At 46.2% G+C, this 18994-nt stretch overlaps 1 protein-coding gene across 1 annotated transcript; it reads right to left on the bottom strand.

The window, feature by feature from the left end:
- Positions 1-317: 317 nt before the first annotated feature.
- Positions 318-10725, bottom strand: NKIRAS2 (NFKB inhibitor interacting Ras like 2). Its single transcript, XM_044297497.1, has 4 exons — positions 10671-10725; positions 7101-7198; positions 6558-6799; positions 318-1135 (listed from the first exon to the last, which is right to left on the bottom strand). Exons 2-4 carry the CDS (start codon positions 7192-7194, stop codon positions 896-898), a joined length of 576 nt encoding a protein of 191 aa, XP_044153432.1. The 5' UTR covers positions 7195-7198; positions 10671-10725; the 3' UTR covers positions 318-895.
- Positions 10726-18994: the final 8269 nt, after the last annotated feature.

Below are 18994 nucleotides of genomic sequence, written 5' to 3' on the forward strand. Positions count from 1 at the left end.
CGTTATGGATTCCGTTACCACGGACCATAACGCAATTTTATGAAGGAATGCATAATAGAATGTCTTTAGAAGCATTCCGTTATTTATTCCGTCACAATAGAAGTCTATGGGCTGAAAAACGCATCCGTCCCGTTTCCGTTATGCAGGGAAGTCCTCTCCTGCGTAACGGAACGGATCCGTTATGCAGGCCATAAACTTCTATTATGACGGAATTAATAACAGAATGCCTCTAAAGACATTCCGTTATGCATTCCTTCATAGAATTGCGTTATGGTCCGTAGTAACGGAATCCATAACGCGATTCTGCTTTTACCACCAAACGAAGCGTGAACGAATTTCCTAACATGAATTTCGCTCATCTCTATTTAGAAGCATGAGATATAAGAAAAATAAACCAGGCATGAAACCTGCTTCTATTTCCGTCTCCACTGCAAATTATGTCATGTTTGATGAAAAATGGGACACTATGATGGAACCCGGGGGACACATTATAAGTCGATTATAAGTCGCTGTAGGACAGACCCAGGACCACGTTATTCTCTTTCTGTGCTGTAGCAGAACAAGGAAATATTTACAGATGTATGGACAGAGCCGTATACAGGGACCATAGACGTCCATCTTTTTGCTACCTATACAATGTTCTACATTTTATCCCCAATACAGATACAGCGCAGAACATGCATGTTGTCAGTATACGAGGGTTCTTTTCAGAACGGAAACTTCTAGAAGAAAATCACAAGTTGTAGTAGTCACATGTATGAGTTCTGAGGAGGCAACCAACTGGCGCAAATCCTCAATGTGTCCCCCAGCAGTAGACAAGGGGCTGAAAGTGAATGCGTGAGGGTGCTGCAAGTGGTGCTCCAGTGTAACCTTCCCTCTAAGAGGTCGGCCGCATCTAATTGTCCAAAGAGCCACTGCCCTTGTTCCTCCGGCTTAGAGGGAAGGCCGATTTGTTCTGGGGCTGTGTCATTTTACTAGCCAGAAACACAAACGGCTCGATCAGGGTACGCCTCTCGCCCACCGACACTTCCCACAGTTTCACCTTTTCACTCTTGGCCCACTGCTGAGCAGCGTCATGGTCCACCCGCCTCTGGTCCTGGAGGTCACACTTGTTCCCCAGAACAACAATAGTGACCTAATAAATGAACAGAGAATAGAGTTATTGGGCTGTAAAACAAAGTGCAGTGTAAAGTAAGAAAACCCAAAGAGTCCAACTAATGATAAGCTTCATTCCTGCTACTACTCGTGTGGGAGGCCCAAACAAGCATGCGCAGGGGCGTTCCATTCCAATTCTGTTGGAGTCAGCCGAGCACTGTACTCAACTATCTTCAACAGTCCCATAGAAATGAATGGGGCGGTACCACGTATACGCAAAGGGGGATACAAGACTCATTGTCATAGAGATCACTGGGGGTCCGAGTGGTCAGACAGTTATCCCCCATCCAGTGCACAGGGGATAACTTGTTGGAACCAGAATACCCCATTCATTTCATCTAGTAGAGGGCCTTACGGTAGTACCGGCAGTCAGAACCCCACTGATCTAATAATCCAGTGCATAGGGGATAACTTGTAATGTAATGAGATACCCCTTTAATAAAAGTAACTATACAGATATATATCGCTATACATAAAATATAAAATTTCCCTGCTGTTGTATTAGGTCATATGTGGGGTAACGATAAAGAATAGGGATTCCCAGGATGGTGACAGGTGTGGCTAGGTGATAAACCCCTTTAAACGAGGGAGCCACCACACCTACAAGTCCATAACACAATCATTAACCCTTTATCCATTTTTTACTCCCAGCTCTTTCTAATGGCACTATTTTTTTTATTTTTTTTATTAAAAGGGATTCTGTCACCTCCCCTCAGCCAAAAAACGATTTTAAAGCAGCCATGCAGCACAGCTTACCTGAATTAGGCTGTGCTCTTTTATCTTGAAATCCGTCCAGCAGTTACTGCAAAAAACGACTTTGATCGATATGTAAATGTGTCCTGAAGGTGCCCAGAGGGGCGTTTTGTTCTTCTGAGAGAGCCCAGTACCGCCCCTCTTTCAGTGCCCAGCCCGCCTTCCTTGCACTGTCTAACCGCCCCCAGCCTGCCACAGCCTCTCCTCCCTCTCCTCCCCCTCCCTCACGCCGAACGAACTCTCGCACAGGCGCAGTACCCACTGAGGGCTGCGCCTGTGCGATCATCAGGAGACTGAGGGCGGCAGCTTCATCTTCGTCACTGGGCATGCGCCGAGCCCAGTGACGTCCGATGTTCGCTCTTTCCCTCAGTCAGCCTGGTAGGATGTGCAGAGGATAGCCGATCGGCTGCTGCACCCTGCGCTTTCTCCAGTCTGCCTGCCACAGTGAAGACGGCCAGCGATTTCTTTCCCCACCCTCCCTTCAGGAAAGAAATAAGTATTTGTTTTTGCTCAGTGAAAATGTATAAATTCAGTAAAGCTTTACTTAATATAATAATACCTAATTCGCCCCAACAAATACTTATTTCTTTCCTGAAGGGAGGGTGGGGAAAGAAATCGCTGGCCGTCTTCACTGTGGCAGGCAGACTGGAGAAAGCGCAGGGTGCAGCAGCCGATCGGCAATCCTCTGCGCTTCCTACCAGGCTGACTGAGGGAAAGAGCTAATATCGGACGTCACTGGGCTCGGCGCATGCCCAGTGACGAAGATGAAGCTGCCGCCCTCAGTCTCCTGATGATCGCACAGGCGCAGCCCTCAGTGGGTACTGCGCCTGTGCGAGACTTCGTTCGGCGTGAGGGAGGGGAGGCTGTGGCAGGCTGGGGGCGGCGGTTAGAAAGTACAAGGAAGGCGGGCTGGGCACTGAAAGAGGGGCGGTACTGGGCTCACTAAGAAGAAAAAAACGCCCCTCTGGGCACCTTCAGGACACATTTACATATCGATCAAAGTCGTTTTTTGCAGTAACTGCTGGACGGATTTCAAGATAAAAGAGCACAGCCTAATCCAGGTAAGCTGTGCTGCATGGCTGCTTTTAAATCGTTTTTTGGCTGAGGGGAGGTGACAGAATCCCTTTAAAGTTTTATTGTTTTAATACAACCACATTACATATCTGGTATTTTATAGTCCATAAGTCCGTAAAATCTAGTCCATGGGCATAACTAGCCATAATTGCGTACAGATGTACACAATTATGTGGAGACTTCAAAAATCAAGTGAAGGACTCAAACTGAGGAGGACGGCAGATTCGCCCGACATCCGAAACTTGGAAAAACAGATGTACATAGCACTCTGAACAGATAGAAATTCCAACCCTTGTCCCAATGCCGGAAGATCCTCCCGTCCTCAAGTATTCCTAGAAGTCCTCATGTACCCAAGCATGCCTTCACACTCTTCCCCGATACAATACATATAGAGCGAACCGGACAAATGGAATTTCCCCCTATCTCCTCCCACCTTGCAGGAAAGAAAAATAAATAATTAAATAAATAAATAAAATAGCGGGAAAAAAAAAAAAAAAGGGGGGGAAAAATAATAATTAACTAACTGTGTCCCAGTCTTTCCATAAGTTAATCCACTTTAAGTAGACTCCTCTCTGTTTGTAGAGTATCTTCTCGTAGCTTTTCACTTTCTCAACCAAACTCAGCCAGTTATTACAGTCTGGGGCGGAAGGGGAAAACCAAGCTCTGGAAATAAGTAGTCTAGCCAAGAACATCACCTTAATCAACAGATGACGTTTAATGGGCTGGTAATTAACCTCAGATAAGTCTCCCAGGACCCATATCCTGGGGGACAAAGGGACAACCGTTTTAAGTTTATACGCCAGATTTTTTTTTGGACCAAACTCCAGTACCTACTCACCTTTGGGCATTCCCAGAACATATGTAAGTGATCTGCCTCGGAATCACCGCAACGTGGGCAATCTGAGGAGGCCCTGAGTCCTCTTCTATATAGCCATATAGGTGTCACATAAATTTTGTGCAGAATATTAAATTGTACTACAGTGTGATTAAAATTGTGTGAAACCAGCTTTAAGCTTTCCCCTATATTATCCCAATTTGGATGGCCCCCCTCTGCAAGAAGAGAGGACCAAGCTCTCTGTCCTGGAGAGAGAACCTCCAAAAAAAAAATTATCCATTAAGTGTCTGTAACAGTGTGATAGTTTAATTCTCGTATCGGTTTTCTTACAAATTAAGTCGTGTAAAAATGCAGGAGTATCTATAGTAAAAGAGTGACTATTAACAGTGCTAGAGAGTGCGGACCTCAGTTGGAAATATGCATACCAAGCCACCTCACCTAAATTTGCCCTTAATTCCATGAGGGGCAGAATTTGTCCCCCACTGACTATTTGATGTAGATACTGAACATTTTTGATCCTCCAGTACTGACGGCAGCTCAAGTCGTTTAAGTTACAAAGTTTTGGGTTATGCCATAATGGGGTGCAGATGAGTGATGCCTTAGCTCCGCACCAACTCCTTATGGCCTGCCAAGTCTTTATAGCCATTCTGCGGAAAAATAAGTATCCACTCGGAATATTTGCTAGATAATCAGACTCCAGTACGGTAAAAAAGTCTGAGAAGCCTGAATCTTTCACCACTCTGCTGCAAAAAGGGCTATTTTCCCAGTCGTTAAAAAGACAGAGTTGGGAAGCCCCAAAGTAAGGGAGGTTAAGACCTCCCCGATTGTAAGGCATGGAGAAATAGAGTGCCTTCAGTCTCACGCGCTTCCTCCCCCATAATAAGTCGTTGAGCATACGTTCTATCAATCTAAAGTGCTTGTCTGAGATCCATATGGGTGAGTTGCGCAGGACATAAAGAACCTGAGGCAGCACTACCATTTTTATTAATGAGATTCTGTCCGCTCTTGCTGGCAGGATTTTTTGCCATATCTTAATTTTGGCTCTCAACTTCATCAGCAAAGGAGTCAGGTTAAGTTGTAAATATTCCTGAGGTTTAGCAGAAACTGTTATCCCCAGATACTTTATTGAATCGGAAATCGTTAACTGGTTATTCCATTCACCTCGCAGCTCGTCTATAGGAAGGAGAACGGTCTTATCCCAGTTGATCTCAAGTCCAGACGGATCGGAAAAAAGACCAACCAGGTCCATTATGCGAGGGAGCGTAGTGTCTGTTTGATAAATAAAAACCAGGATGTCATCTGCGTAAAGGGATACTCGGTCATGCTCCCCCATTATGCCAAAACCGGCCACCTTCGGGTCCTGTCTTATCATAACAGCTAAAGGTTCGATATAAATGTTAAATAGCAAAGGGGAAAGGGGGCAACCCTAACGGGTGCCCCGTCCCAAAGTAAAACTCTCTGTCATCAAATCATTAATCCTAATCCTGGCAACGGGAGAGTTATAAAGTAGCTGAACCATCCGCATAAATCTTGGACCAAAGCCCAATGGTTGTATACAATGTGGTGGGAAGTGGGGGGGAAATTATAAATCGTGTGAAATTGGACAAACCCCCTCCCACAATTCAAGAACAGTTATTTTGGGGTTTTGTTTTTACAAAAGTCTCTATATCATAAAAATGACCAGTTACTTTCATTCTCTAGGTCAGTATGAATCCAGCAATACCATATATGTATATTCTTTATTGCGTTTTTAAACTGAATTTTTGTTTCCATATTCTGACCCCTATAACTTTTTTGTATTTGTGTGTGCGGAGCTATGTCAAGACTTTTCTTACTTTTCAGTGATACCATTTTGTGGCGTGTACGACTTTTTGCTCACTTTTTATTTAATTTTTTGTGAGAGGACAAGCAACCAAAAAACGATGAATTGGGCATTTTTACTTTTTTGCCGTTTTCCATATGGGATTAAATTTAATAGTACAGGCATTTTAGAACGTCGGGATACCTATGATGTGTATTTTTTATTTTTAGGTTTTGTCTTTTTTTCATTTTGGGGAAAGAGAGGTGATTAGAATTTTTATATATATTTTTTTAATTTATAAAAACATTATTATTATTTTGTTTACACTTCTTTTTATTGTTCCCATAGGGAACTATGACAAGCAATGATTGGATTGCTTCTTTCATAGACTCCAATGTCACAGGCGGGGGCTCGATAGAAATGACTAAGTGGCAGCCTCCTTTCACGCAGGAGGACATGGGCAGTAGCTAACACACTCCGGTTCCCTCGATCTCCGCCGGAGCACACCTCGAAGAACGTGCTTCCCGGTTTTCGGCATTTAAATGCCCGTGGTCAGGACTAACCATGGTATCTGAAGTGCTAAGCGGGTGCCACCATTAAAGTCCCGACCGCCGCCGTACAGTATATAGCCATATGGCCATCGGGAAGGGGTCAAAATGGCTTCAAATCAGAACTTGGCATTCATTCTAAAGGACAATGGGTGACTTTGATAAAATGTAGGTGCTCATGCCATAGCCAGAGAGTACAGAGCTTAGCTGCAATACCAGACACAACCCATGGACAAGCATGACCCTGTGTCTGGGGAAACTGCGGAGTCTTCCTTCTAATCTCAGACATCACCCATTTGAATTAATAAATGCAAAGAACATTCAAGCAAGGAGAACTGTACAGAGACTCCTGCACATCATGAAGAATCCCCTCAGACTGAGGTCACTTTACCTCCTTCTTATCCTTAGACCGATCAATCTCTTTCTTTAAGGCCTCTACCCGTTTGAAGGAGTCCTTGTTGTCCACGCTGTACACCAGTACGTATCCATCAGTTCCCGAGAAGCAATGTTTGGGGAGCTCAGCTCCGTCCCTTAGCCCTCGTGTATCATAGAAGCGGACCTGCTCCCGTACACCCCGGTCTGTCTCAACGGATCCAATGTATATATCCTCCTGGGTCTCCATCATGTCTGATCCTATAAGGCAATAATAAACTCATGGCAATACAGTGAAAACAGAATTCTGTACCCACCTTTTGCTATGGACATTAGAGTAATCTGTAGGTCCCACTGTGTGTGGACATCGACCTCCATTTCTATGGCTAGCTAATGTTAGGCGTGCACAGATACTAACTCCTTCACCAGCTGTGAAGGATGGAAGGAAGAGAATGTACCAGCAGGAAACCTGAGGAGAACACCGCTGAACACTCTACATAGTCGCACCTGCTCCTAGATATTATCTCATATCACATAGGTAACTATTCCAAGCTGAACTTACCGACCACATGATTTCCATACAGGAGCTGCTCCAAGATGGAGGTTTTACCTACTGACTGCTGTCCACACAAGACAACCTTGCAGCTTTTCCCCATTTTCCTAGAGAAGAAAGCAAAAAAAACCTGAAGGTTTATAGATGAGAATTCAAGGACCTAAGCCTTTTTGACATATCTGTATCATGCCCCCTGACTCCCAGTGTGTTGGTTCTGGTGCTGTACTGAGGCCCGTTCTGCCCACACTCACCGACACTGAAAGTGGTGCGGGTGATGAGCAGATGCAGGGTCGGAAACCCTCAGGTTAGGATTTAAGATGAGAAGACAAAGCAGGAGGTTGACAAATACTGTAAATGATGGTTTTATGCTGCAGTTACCACTAATAACGCTGGATGCTACTTTGACATGTGGCCTATCATACACCCGGTTGTGGTAGTATCATATAAACCTGATGTGTAGTCCCTTACTATAGCGTGCGCTCTACCATACACTTGTCTGTGCTAGTATCATGCAACTCCCAAAGTGTAGTCCCTTACTATAGCATGTGATCTACCATATTGTCCTGGTAGACCTCCCGTTATAGTCTTATTGTCCAGGTAGACTGCCAACTATAGTGGTATTGTCCTAGTAGACCTCCTGTTATAGTGCTATTGTCCAGGTAGACTGCCAACTATAGTGGTATTTTCCTCGTAGACCGCCCGCTGCGCTAGAGTGTTATTGTCCTGGTAGACCGCCCGCTATAGTGTTATTGTTCTGGTAGACCACCCGCTAGAGTGTTATTGTCCAGGTCGACCGACCCCTATAGTGGTATACTGCTGGTAGACCTCCCACTATAGTGGTATAGTCCTGGTAGACCGCCTGCTAGTGTTACTGTCCAGGCTGCCCCCTATAGTGGTATAGTCCTGGTAGACCTCCCACTGTAGTGTTATTGTCCTGGTAGACCGCCCGCTAGAGTGGTATTGTCCTGGTAGACCGCCCGCTAGAGTGGTATTGTCCTGGTAGACCACCCGCTAGAGTGGTATTGTCCTGGTAGACCACCCGCTAGAGTGGTATTGTCCTGCTAGACCACCCGCTAGAGTGGTATTGTCCTGCTAGACCACCCACTATAGTGGTATAGTCCTGCTAGACCGCCCACTATAGTGTTATTGTCCAGGTAGACCGTCTGCTATAGAGTTATTTTCCTGTTAGACCACACGCTATAGTGTTATTGTCCAGGAACACTAGGTGGACCGCACGCCATAGTGCAATTGTACTGGTAGTCCGCACGCTATAGTGTTATTGTACTGGTAGTCACACGCTATAGTGTTATTGTACTGGTAGTCCACACGCTATAGTGTTATTGTACTGGTAGTCCGCACGTTATAGTGTTATTGTACTGGTAGTCCGCACGTTATAGTGTTATTGTACTGGTAGTCCGCACGTTATAGTGTTATTGTACTGGTAGTCCGCACGTTATATTGTTATTGTACTGGTAGTCCGCACGTTATAGTGTTATTGTACTGGTAGACCACACCCTATAGTGTTATTGTACTGGTAGTCCGCACCCTATAGTGTTATTGTACTGGTAGTCCGCACGTTATAGTGTTATTGTACTGGTAGACCGCACGCTATAGTGTTATTGTACTGGTAGTCGCACGCTATAGTGTTATTGTACTGGTAGTCCGCACGCTATAGTGTTATTGTACTGGTAGTCCGCACGCTATAGTGTTATTGTACTGGTAGTCCGCACGCTATAGTGTTATTGTACTGGTAGTCCGCACGCTATAGTGTTATTGTACTGGTAGTCCGCACGTTATAGTGTTATTGTACTGGTAGTCCGCACGTTATAGTGTTATTGTACTGGTAGACCGCACGTTATAGTGTTTTTGTACTGGTAGTCCGCACGTTATATTGTTATTGTACTGGTAGTCCGCACGTTATAGTGTTATTGTACTGGTAGTCCGCACGTTATAGTGTTATTGTACTGGTAGTCCGCACGTTATATTGTTATTGTACTGGTAGTCCGCACGTTATAGTGTTATTGTACTGGTAGACCACACCCTATAGTGTTATTGTACTGGTAGTCCGCACCCTATAGTGTTATTGTACTGGTAGTCCGCACGTTATAGTGTTATTGTACTGGTAGACCGCACGCTATAGTGTTATTGTACTGGTAGTCGCACGCTATAGTGTTATTGTACTGGTAGTCCGCACGCTATAGTGTTATTGTACTGGTAGTCCGCACGCTATAGTGTTATTGTACTGGTAGTCCGCACGCTATAGTGTTATTGTACTGGTAGTCCGCACGTTATAGTGTTATTGTACTGGTAGTCCGCACGTTATAGTGTTATTGTACTGGTAGACCGCACGTTATAGTGTTTTTGTACTGGTAGTCCGCACGTTATATTGTTATTGTACTGGTAGTCCGCACGTTATAGTGTTATTGCACTGGTAGACCGCACCCTATAGTGTTATTGTACTGGTAGTCCGCACGTTATAGTGTTATTGTACTGGTAGTCCGCACGTTATAGTGTTATTGTACTGGTAGTCCGCACGTTATAGTGTTATTGTACTGGTAGTCCGCACGTTATAGTGTTATTGTACTGGTAGTCCGCACGTTATAGTGTTATTGTACTGGTAGACCGCACGGTATAGTGTTAGGCCTCTTTCACATGTCAGTAAATCATGAAGTGTCCTGTCCATGTTCTCCACAGACAGCACATATACCCATTGATTTTAATGTGTTTATTTACTTTGTTCCGGGATGTGGACCAAACATGCCCCTTGAAGACAGTCACGCATACGGGGGCACCACGCAACCGCACCACTTAACGGGGGCACCACGCAACCGCACCACTTAACGGGGGCACCACGCAACCGCACCACTTAACGGGGGCACCACGCAACCGCACCACTTAACGGGGGCACCACGCAACCGCACCACTTAACGGGGGCACCACGCAACCGCACCACTTAACGGGGGCACCACGCAACCGCACCACTTAACGGGGGCACCACGCAACCGCACCACTTAACGGGGGCACCACGCAACCGCACCACTTAACGGGGGCACCACGCAACCGCACCACTTAACGGGGCACCACGCAACCGCACCACTTAACGGGGGCACCACGCAACCGCACCACTTAACGGGGGCACCACGCAACCGCACCACTTAACGGGGCACCACGCAACCGCACCACTTAACGGGGGCACCACGCAACCGCACCACTTAACGGGGGCACCACACAACCGCACCACTTAACAGGGGCACCACACAACCACATTACTTAACAGGGGCACCACGCAACCGCACCACTTACGGGGGCACCACGAAGCCCTCGCACTTACAGGGGCACCACGCAGCCCTCGCACTTACAGGGGTACCCAAAATGCACCCCAATACTCCGCAACCACAAGACTTCTTTCCTGGCAACACCCTGTGCCCACTCCCTATAAAACTCGGAGCAGATCCCCAGCTAATAGACCTCCTATTTGCCCGACATGTCCCAAGCTACCGCCTGGCACTTCAGCTCACTACACGGCTGCTCCATGACCGGAATCACGGTGGATAATATCGCTGTAACAGTGTCACGTACCTTCTGCTCGGTAACAATCAGTAGTAAATACTTCCTGCTTCCTGCCAGAGGAAACTAGGAGAGGAAGTGAGCAGCGGGTGGGCGCAGCGCCACCTAGTGGCACAGCCTGAGAAGGCGCTTAGCCGCTTCACTGCAATTCATGTCTCAGAAGATAACGGCAGACGGATAAAATGGCTGACAGCTCCTGGACCTCGGGGCTTTCCTCTCAGTGTTAGATCAGCATGTAGTTTAGCCGCTCAGGCCTGTTGCCTGCTTGCCTTCAGGAGCAGTGTTGCTTACAGTGCTATGTGGGGTCCATCATGGAGGCCAGTGTCAGTGCTATCAGAGCTCTATGGCTAGCAGTTCTGGGGCATAGTCCCTGCTCGGGTTCAGCCCTTTAGGGTATGTTCCCACAGCAAAATAAACAGGGAGAAAACCCAGTGTGTATTTGTATGGAATCTGCAGCAGAAATCCTGGGCTGATCCTCAGATCTGTCCTGCTGCGGCCCGGAGAGCAGTCCCAATCAAGGATGCAGTTATAAACCGCCATCAACTACCTGCGGATTTCCCATTGAACACAATGGAGGGCAGATTGCGAGAGGATTACACATACCATGTCCTTACCTTCCCGGGGCTGGTGTGAACTCAGTTCTTGGGGTGGATGAGGTCTGAGGGGATTACTGTAAAGTGCTCAGCTGAAGGCAATGGGCAGGGCCCCGCTCCTTGTAGTGGCCCCTGCTGTGACTGTGGGAAGAAGACTATAGCCTCAATTCTGTACCCCTTATGTACAGTGCCACACACATTATACCCACTGTAAATAGTGCCAGGTTCTCTGCCTCATTTATATAGTGCCTCGTGCTCTGTACCCCTTGTAATAGGGTGCCAGATCTTGTGCCTCTGTTATATATTTAGTGCCAGGTTCTGTGCCTCCTTTATATAGTGCCACGTGCTCTGTACCCCTTGTAATAGAGTGCCAGATCTTGTGCCTCTGTTATATATATAGTGCCAGGTTCTGTGCCTCCTTTATATAGTGCCACATGCTCTGTATCCCTTGTAATAGGGTGCCAGATCTTGTGCCTCTGTTATATATAGTGCCTCATGCTCTGTGCCTCCTTTATATAGTGCCTCGTGCTCTGTGCCCCTTGTAATAGGGTGCCAGATCTTGTGCCTCTGTTATATATAGTGCCTCGTGCTCTGTGCCTCCTTTATATAGTGCCTCGTGCTCTGTGCCCCTTGTAATAGGGTGCCAGATCTTGTGCCTCTGTTATATATATATATATATAGTGCCAGGTTCTGTGCCTCCTTTATATAGTGCCTCGTGCTCTGTACCCCTTGTAATAGGGTGCCAGATCTTGTGCCTCTGTTATATATAGTGCCTCCTGCTCTGTGCCTCATTTATATAGTGCCTCGTGCTGTGTACCCCTTGTAATAGGGTGCCAGATCTTGTGCCTCTGTTATATATAGTGCCAGGTTCTGTGCCTCTTTTATATAGTGCCTCATGCTCTGTGCCTCCTTTATATAGTACCAGATCTTGTGCCTCTGTTATACAGTCCTGATCAAAAGTTTAAGACCACTTGAAAAATGGCCAAAAATCATATTTTACATTGTTGGATCTTAACAAGGTTCCAAGTAGAGCTTCAACATGCAACAAGAAGAAATGGGAGTGAGACAAAACATTTTTGTTGTGATGGCAAAGGCAAAAAAACTCCCTTTTTTAACGTGGTCGGGTTGTTGAACTGCATAAGCAGGGTCTCTCACAGCGCGCCATCACATCCTATAAAACCCCTAGAGCTCTCCCTGACTGCTATGTCTATGCAAAGATCTTTATGGTAGACGAATGCATGTCCTCGTACCTTATACTATGTGACACCTGAAAACCCTGCAATAGTGAGGGGACACGACCACCGGCTCCCTGCACTTAATACGGACGGAGTCAGGGTCACCTACAATCAAGCCAGCAAGAAAACACAAATAAAGGAAACAGACTTATCTGAGGAATCAGGAGAAGCAGGATCCAGCAGTGAACACAATCCAGGAATAAGTATAAACCGCAAAGTGAGGCAGTATGGGAGGGAAATATAAAGGCAGGCAATCGGTGCAAATAGGTGACAGCTGGGAGAAGGAAAGGAGATAGAAAGTGAAACCAAAACAAAGAATATCATACGACAGGTAGAGAAGAACGTCTGCCAGATCTTCTCACAGAGCTGGCGGTGACATCCTCATGACTGAGGGCCCTCGTCTGTGTGGAAACGACTGGGTTTTTCAACAGGACAACGCTACAGTACACAATGCCCGCAGGACAAGGGACTTCTTCCAGGAGAATAACATCACTCTTTTGGCCCATCCTACGTCTTCTTTTGGCCCATCCTGATCTAAATCCAATTGAGAACCTTAGGGGATGGATGGCAAGGGAAGTTTACAAAAATGGACAACAGTTCCGGACAGTAGATGGCTTTCGTGCGGCCGTCTTCACCACTTGGAGAAATGTTCCCACTCACCTCATGGAAACGCTTGCATCAAGCATGCCGAAACTAATTTTTGAAGTGATAAACAATAAACGGCGGAGCTACTCATTACTGAGTTCATGTTTGGAAGTTGGATTAATGTTTTGGGGGGTTTAGTTTTTTTTGGAGGTGTGGTCCTAAACTTTTGATCAGCTGAAAAACAGCCTGTTTCAGTTTATTTGTTCTTTTCATTAAATTGAATGCTAAAAAAATGTTTTGTCTCCCTCCCATTTCTTCTTGTTGCATGTTGAAGCTCTACTTGGAACCTTGTTAAGATCCAGCCATGCTAAATAAGATTTTTTGCCATTTTTCAAGTGGTCTTAAACTTTTGATCAGGACTGTATATAGTGCCAGGCTCTGTGCCTCCTTTATATAGTGCCTCGTGCTCTGTGCCTCCTTTATATAGTGCCTCGTGCTCTGTGCCTCCTTTATATAGTGCCAGGCTCTGTGCCTCCTTTATATAGTGCCAGGCTCTGTGCCTCCTTTATATAGTGCCAGGCTCTTTGCCTCCTTTATATAGTGCCTCGTGCTCTGTGCCTCCTTTATATAGTGCCAGGCTCTGTGCCTCCTTTATATAGTGCCAGGCTCTGTGCCTCCTTTATATAGTGCCTCGTGCTCTGTGCCTCCTTTATATAGTGCCAGGCTCTGTGCCTCCTTTATATAGTGCCAGGCTCTGTGCCTCCTTTATATAGTGCCAGATCTTGAGCCTCTGTTGTAAAGTCATAATAATTGCTACCTGATGACGCTAATACGCCAGCAAAACATGTCGGGGGAGCAAGTGAGTTTATTATTGTAAAATGCAGTTTGTCTTTAGGGCGTCTGTATATAGGAGTTAGCGCTTACCGCCATACAGATGTATACTGCGGCTATCGGGCAGCCTGACTGATATGACCTCCATAAACACCTCACATTACTTGGATTCTATGGGCAATAATAAGATACATAGTTGCTGAATAATTGGTAAAATAGTTGTTTTCCATTTATAAATATCACTATAGACCGGCAGTTGGTATAGTAGCCCTAATATTATTGTTTGAAACCACAGATTGTGAGAATTTATAAAGGAGAAAAAACTAAATTAAAACAATACACTATAAATAAGCGGGGCAATAATACCAGAAGCCTTTAATATCCATCGAATAAATGTGTGTTATTACACAACAAAAAATAGTGATCTGTAAAACTGTGGTTTTAATAATATATTTTGGGGATTATAATTTTCATTTTATTTACAATATTAAATAAAAGTTAAGTCTTAATGATCGGTTGAAAACAGGGTTTCTATGGCCTCTGGCCATTTGGCTATATACAGGTCCTTCTCAAAAAATTAGCATATTGTGATAAAGTTCATTATTTTCTGTAATGTACTGATAAACATTAGACTTTCATATATTTTAGATTCATTACACACAACTGAAGTAGTTCAAGCCTTTTATTGTTTTAATATTGATGATTTTGGCATACAGCTCATGAAAACCCCAAATTCCTATCTAAAAAAATTAGCATATCATGAAAAGGTTCTCTAAACGAGCTATTAACATAATCATCTGAATCAACTAATTAACTCTAAACACCTGCAAAAGATTCCTGAGGCTTTTAAAAACTCCCAGCCTGGTTCATTACTCAAAACCGCAATCATGGGTAAGACTGCCGACCTGACTGCTGTCCAGAAGGCCATCATTGACCTCCTCAAGCAAGAGGGTAAGACACAGAAATACATTTCTGAACGAATAGGCTGTTCCCAGAGTGCTGTATCAAGGCACCTCAGTGGGAAGTCTGTGGGAAGGAAAAAGTGTGGCAGAAAACGCTGCACAACGAGAAGAGGTGACCGGACCCTGAGGAAGATTGTGGAGAAGGACCGATTCCAGACCTTGGGGGACCTGCGGAAGCAGTGGACTGAGTCTGGAGTAGAAACATCCAGAGCCCCCGTGTACAGGCGTGTGCAGGAAATGGGCTACAGGTGCCGCATTCCCCAGGTCAAGCCACTTTTGAACCAGAAACAGCGGCAGAAGGGCCTGACCTGGGCTACAGAGAAGCAGCACTGGACTGTTGCATGTCATTCGGAAATCAAGGTGCCAGAGTCTGGAGGAAGACTGGGGAGAGGGAAATGCCAAAATGCCTGAAGTCCAGTGTCAAGTACCCACAGTCAGTGATGGTCTGGGGTGCCATGTCAGCTGCTGGTGTTGGTCCACTGTGTTTTATCAAGGGCAGGGTGCAATGCAGCTAGCTATCAGGAGATTTTGGAGCACTTCATGCTTCCATCTGCTGAAAAGCTTTATGGAGATGAAGATTTCATTTTTCAGCACGACCTGGCACCTGCTGACAGTGCCAAAACCACTGGTAAATGCTTTACTGACCATGGTATTACTGTGCTCAATTGGCCTGCCAACTCTCCTGACCTGAACCCCATAGAGAATCTGTGGGATATTGGGAAGAGAAAGTTGAGAGACGCAAGACCCAACACTAGGGCTGCAGCTAACGATTATTTGAATAATCGATTAGTTGCCGATTAATTTCTACGATTAATCGGCAAAAACGACAAAATTACAAAACAGAGGTTTATATGATCTTACTTGAAAAAATATGTTCAAAGGCCATATTAAAACAAATTGTGGACGACACTATTATGGGGGATCTGTGGACGACACTTATGGGGGATCTGTGGACGACACTATTATGGGGGATCTGTGGACGACACTATTATGGGGGATCTGTGGACGACACTATTATGGGGGATCTGTGGGTGGCGCAGTTATGGAGAGGGCGATCTGTGGGCGGCGCAGTTATGGAGAGGGGGATCTGTGGGCGGCGCAGTTGTGGAGAGGGAGATCTGTGGGCGGCGCAGTTATGGAGAGGGGGATCTGTGGGTGGCGCAGTTATGGAGAGGGGGATCTGTGGGTGGCGCAGTTATGGAGAGGGGGATCTGTGGGTGGCGCAGTTATGGAGAGGGGGATCTGTGGATTGCGCTGTTATGGAGAGGGATCTGTGGGTGGCGCTGTTATGGAGAGGGGGATCTGTGGGTGGCGCAGTTATGGAGAGGGGGATCTGTGGGTGGCGCTGTTATGGAGAGGGGGATATGTGCATAACAGTGCACAGATCCCTTTCCTCATAACAGTGCACAGATCCCCCTTCCCATAGCAGTGCCATACACAGACCCCCCCCCCCCTCCCCATAGCAGTGCCATAGACAGATCCTCCCCCCTCCCCATAGCAGTGCCATAGACAGATCCTCCCCCCTCCCCATAACAGCCCCGGCCCCGATGCTTATAAGTCGGACTAATCACGTCTGCATCTTTATTTTACCTTTTTACAACGACGCTCCTGTAACAGCCAGGCAGAGCGGACGGCGGCGTAACGTCACTCACTCACGTGACGCACCTGCTCCGCCCACCTCATGAATGAAGGAGGCGGAGCAGGTGCATCACGTGAGTGAGTGACGTTACGCCGCCGTCCGCTCTGCCTGGCTGTTACAGGAGCGTCATTGTAAAAAGGTAAAATAAAGATGCAGCGACCGCCCGCCCGCCCGCATAGCAACGAATCGGCGATTATTCGATAACTGGATTCGTCGACAACGAATCCAGTTATCGAATATAATCGATTACATCGATTAATCGTTGCAGCCCTACCCAACACTCTGGATGAGCTTAAGGCCGCTATGGAAGCATCCTGGGCCTCCATAACACCTCAGCAGTGCCACAGGCTGATTGCCTCCATGCCACACCGCATTGAAGCAGTCATTTCTGCAAAAGGATTCCCGACCAAGTATTGAGTGCAGAACTGAACATAATTATTTGAAGGTTGACTTTTTTTGTATTAAAAACACTTTTCTTTTATTGGTCGGATGAAATATGCTAATTTTTTTAGATAGGAATTTGGGGTTTTCATGAGCTGTATGCCAAAATCATCAATATTAAAACAATAAAAGGCTTGAACTACTTCAGTTGGTGTGTAATGAATCTAAAATATATGAAAGTCTAATGTTTATCAGTACATTACAGAAAATAATGAACTTTATCACAATATGCTAATTATTTTAGAAGGACCTGTATATCTGTTATACAGTGCATCTGGCTCTGTGGCCCTTTATTATGGTGCCAGAATCTGTGCCCCCTTTATATACAGTGCTTCTTCCTCTATGCCCCTATAGCTCCTCATGCTCTGTGCTTCCCTATAGTGCCTCTTGCTCTTTACCCCCTATAATGCCTTTTAGTTTATGCCCCCTATATTGCCTCATGATCTGTGCCCACTATAATGCCAAATGCCCCCCCTATAATGTCTCATGGTCTTTGCCCACCTATAGTACCTCATGCTCTGTTCCCCCCTATATCAAGGTCTGTGCCCACTATAGTGCCATATGCTCTGTGCCCCCAATAGTGGTTCATGCTCTGCGCCCCTCTACAGAGCCTCATCATTTGTGCCCACTATAGTGCCATATGCTCTGTGCCCACTATAGTGCCATATGCTCTGTGCCCCCCAATAGTGGTTCATGCTCTGCGCCCCTCTACAGAGCCTCATCATTTGTGCCCACTATAGTGCCATATGCTCTGTGCCCACTATAGTGCCATATGCTCTGTGCCCCCCAATAGTGGTTCATGCCGTAACCATACTCCCCTGTCCCGGCCTCATAATGGCCTGTTCTGTCCAGACCTGTATCTGCCTAATGTCACGTATTCCACCTACATCACAAACAATACCTCTGAGCGGTAGGGAATTATCGGTTACCGTCCTTGCCCGTTGGCGCTTTTTGTCATGTAGGTGGCACAATAGTGTCATTGTACTGCGTGCGACGTTCCGCAGATGAAGGTCTGACCAGAAGAAGCCGGACTGACATCTGCAGAATGTTGTAGCGGCAGCGAGTGCCTGCATTACACAATGGTGGGGAAGGAGAACAAATAGTCCTCTTGTCCTACACTAAGGCCTCATGCAGACGTCCGTGGAATACCGGACTGGCATTGCAGGAGCGCATGGCGTCATCGGTTGCTATGACGCCGTGCGCTCATGCAATGTCAGTCCGGTATCTCATGGACCGCGTTCCCCCGACGTCTGCATGAGGCTAAGGCTACACAAACGTACGTGTATTGCGGTCTGCAAATTGTGGATTCGCAAAAGAAAAACGCATAACATCCTATGCCATCAGTTTTTTTTGTGGATCCATTGTAACAATGCCTAAAACGGACAAGAATAGGACTTTTTTTTTTTGCGGGGCTACGGAACAGACATACAGATGCGGATAGCACACAGTGTGCTGTTTGCATTTTTTGCGGACCCATTGAAATGAATGGGTCCGCATCCTATCCGCAAAAAAACGGAACGGACATGGAAACAAAATACGTTTGTGTGCATGTAGCCTAAGGCAAATGCTCAATTGAGTTCAGGGGTGCCTGGAAACCAGGTGTATCCACTCACTGGCCGGGTGCCAGGCAAAGGGGACCATCTGGCGCCCCCTTCAGAAGTCCAGGGAAATGAACCCTGTGCGGTAACGATTGTCACTGCTGACTGTCGCCATGAACCATTGTTTTCCCAAACCAGCCAGTACGAGAAACCAGTGCACACTGGGCACAGCCAGAACTAGAATATGTGTAGGGTAAGAGTTCATTCATCGAGGCCAGTGCGTCACAGAAAAAGTTTTATTAAAAAATAATGTGCAAAACTCAAAATATGAACACACGCCCAGTATTAGGCCACGCCCCCGAACACGCCTGCTTTTTACGGTACACATTTGTCCTGTATTTTTTAGTTGGCAAAGGCGGCAACCCCATATAGAAGTGGCCATGATTCCAGACGGAAACTGATTACGATACTAGTGAAACATGAACAGTGGCAGAGTTTCAATGGGTTCATCT

The sequence above is a fragment of the Bufo gargarizans genome, chromosome 6 (assembly GCF_014858855.1).
Source record: "Bufo gargarizans isolate SCDJY-AF-19 chromosome 6, ASM1485885v1, whole genome shotgun sequence".
Classification (NCBI taxonomy): domain Eukaryota; kingdom Metazoa; phylum Chordata; class Amphibia; order Anura; family Bufonidae; genus Bufo; species Bufo gargarizans.

Coding starts and splice junctions, on each gene's coding strand:
- NKIRAS2 (XM_044297497.1), bottom strand. CDS start 7,194: ATGGGGAAAAGCTGCAAGGTTGTCTTGTGTGGACAGCAGTCAGTAGGT. Junction 6,800..7,100: donor GTATGGAAATCATGTGGTCG/GTAAGTTCAGCT, acceptor ATTGCCTTATAG/GATCAGACATGATGGAGACC. Junction 1,136..6,557: donor GGTCTAAGGATAAGAAGGAG/GTAAAGTGACCT, acceptor TTCATTTATTAG/GTCACTATTGTTGTTCTGGG.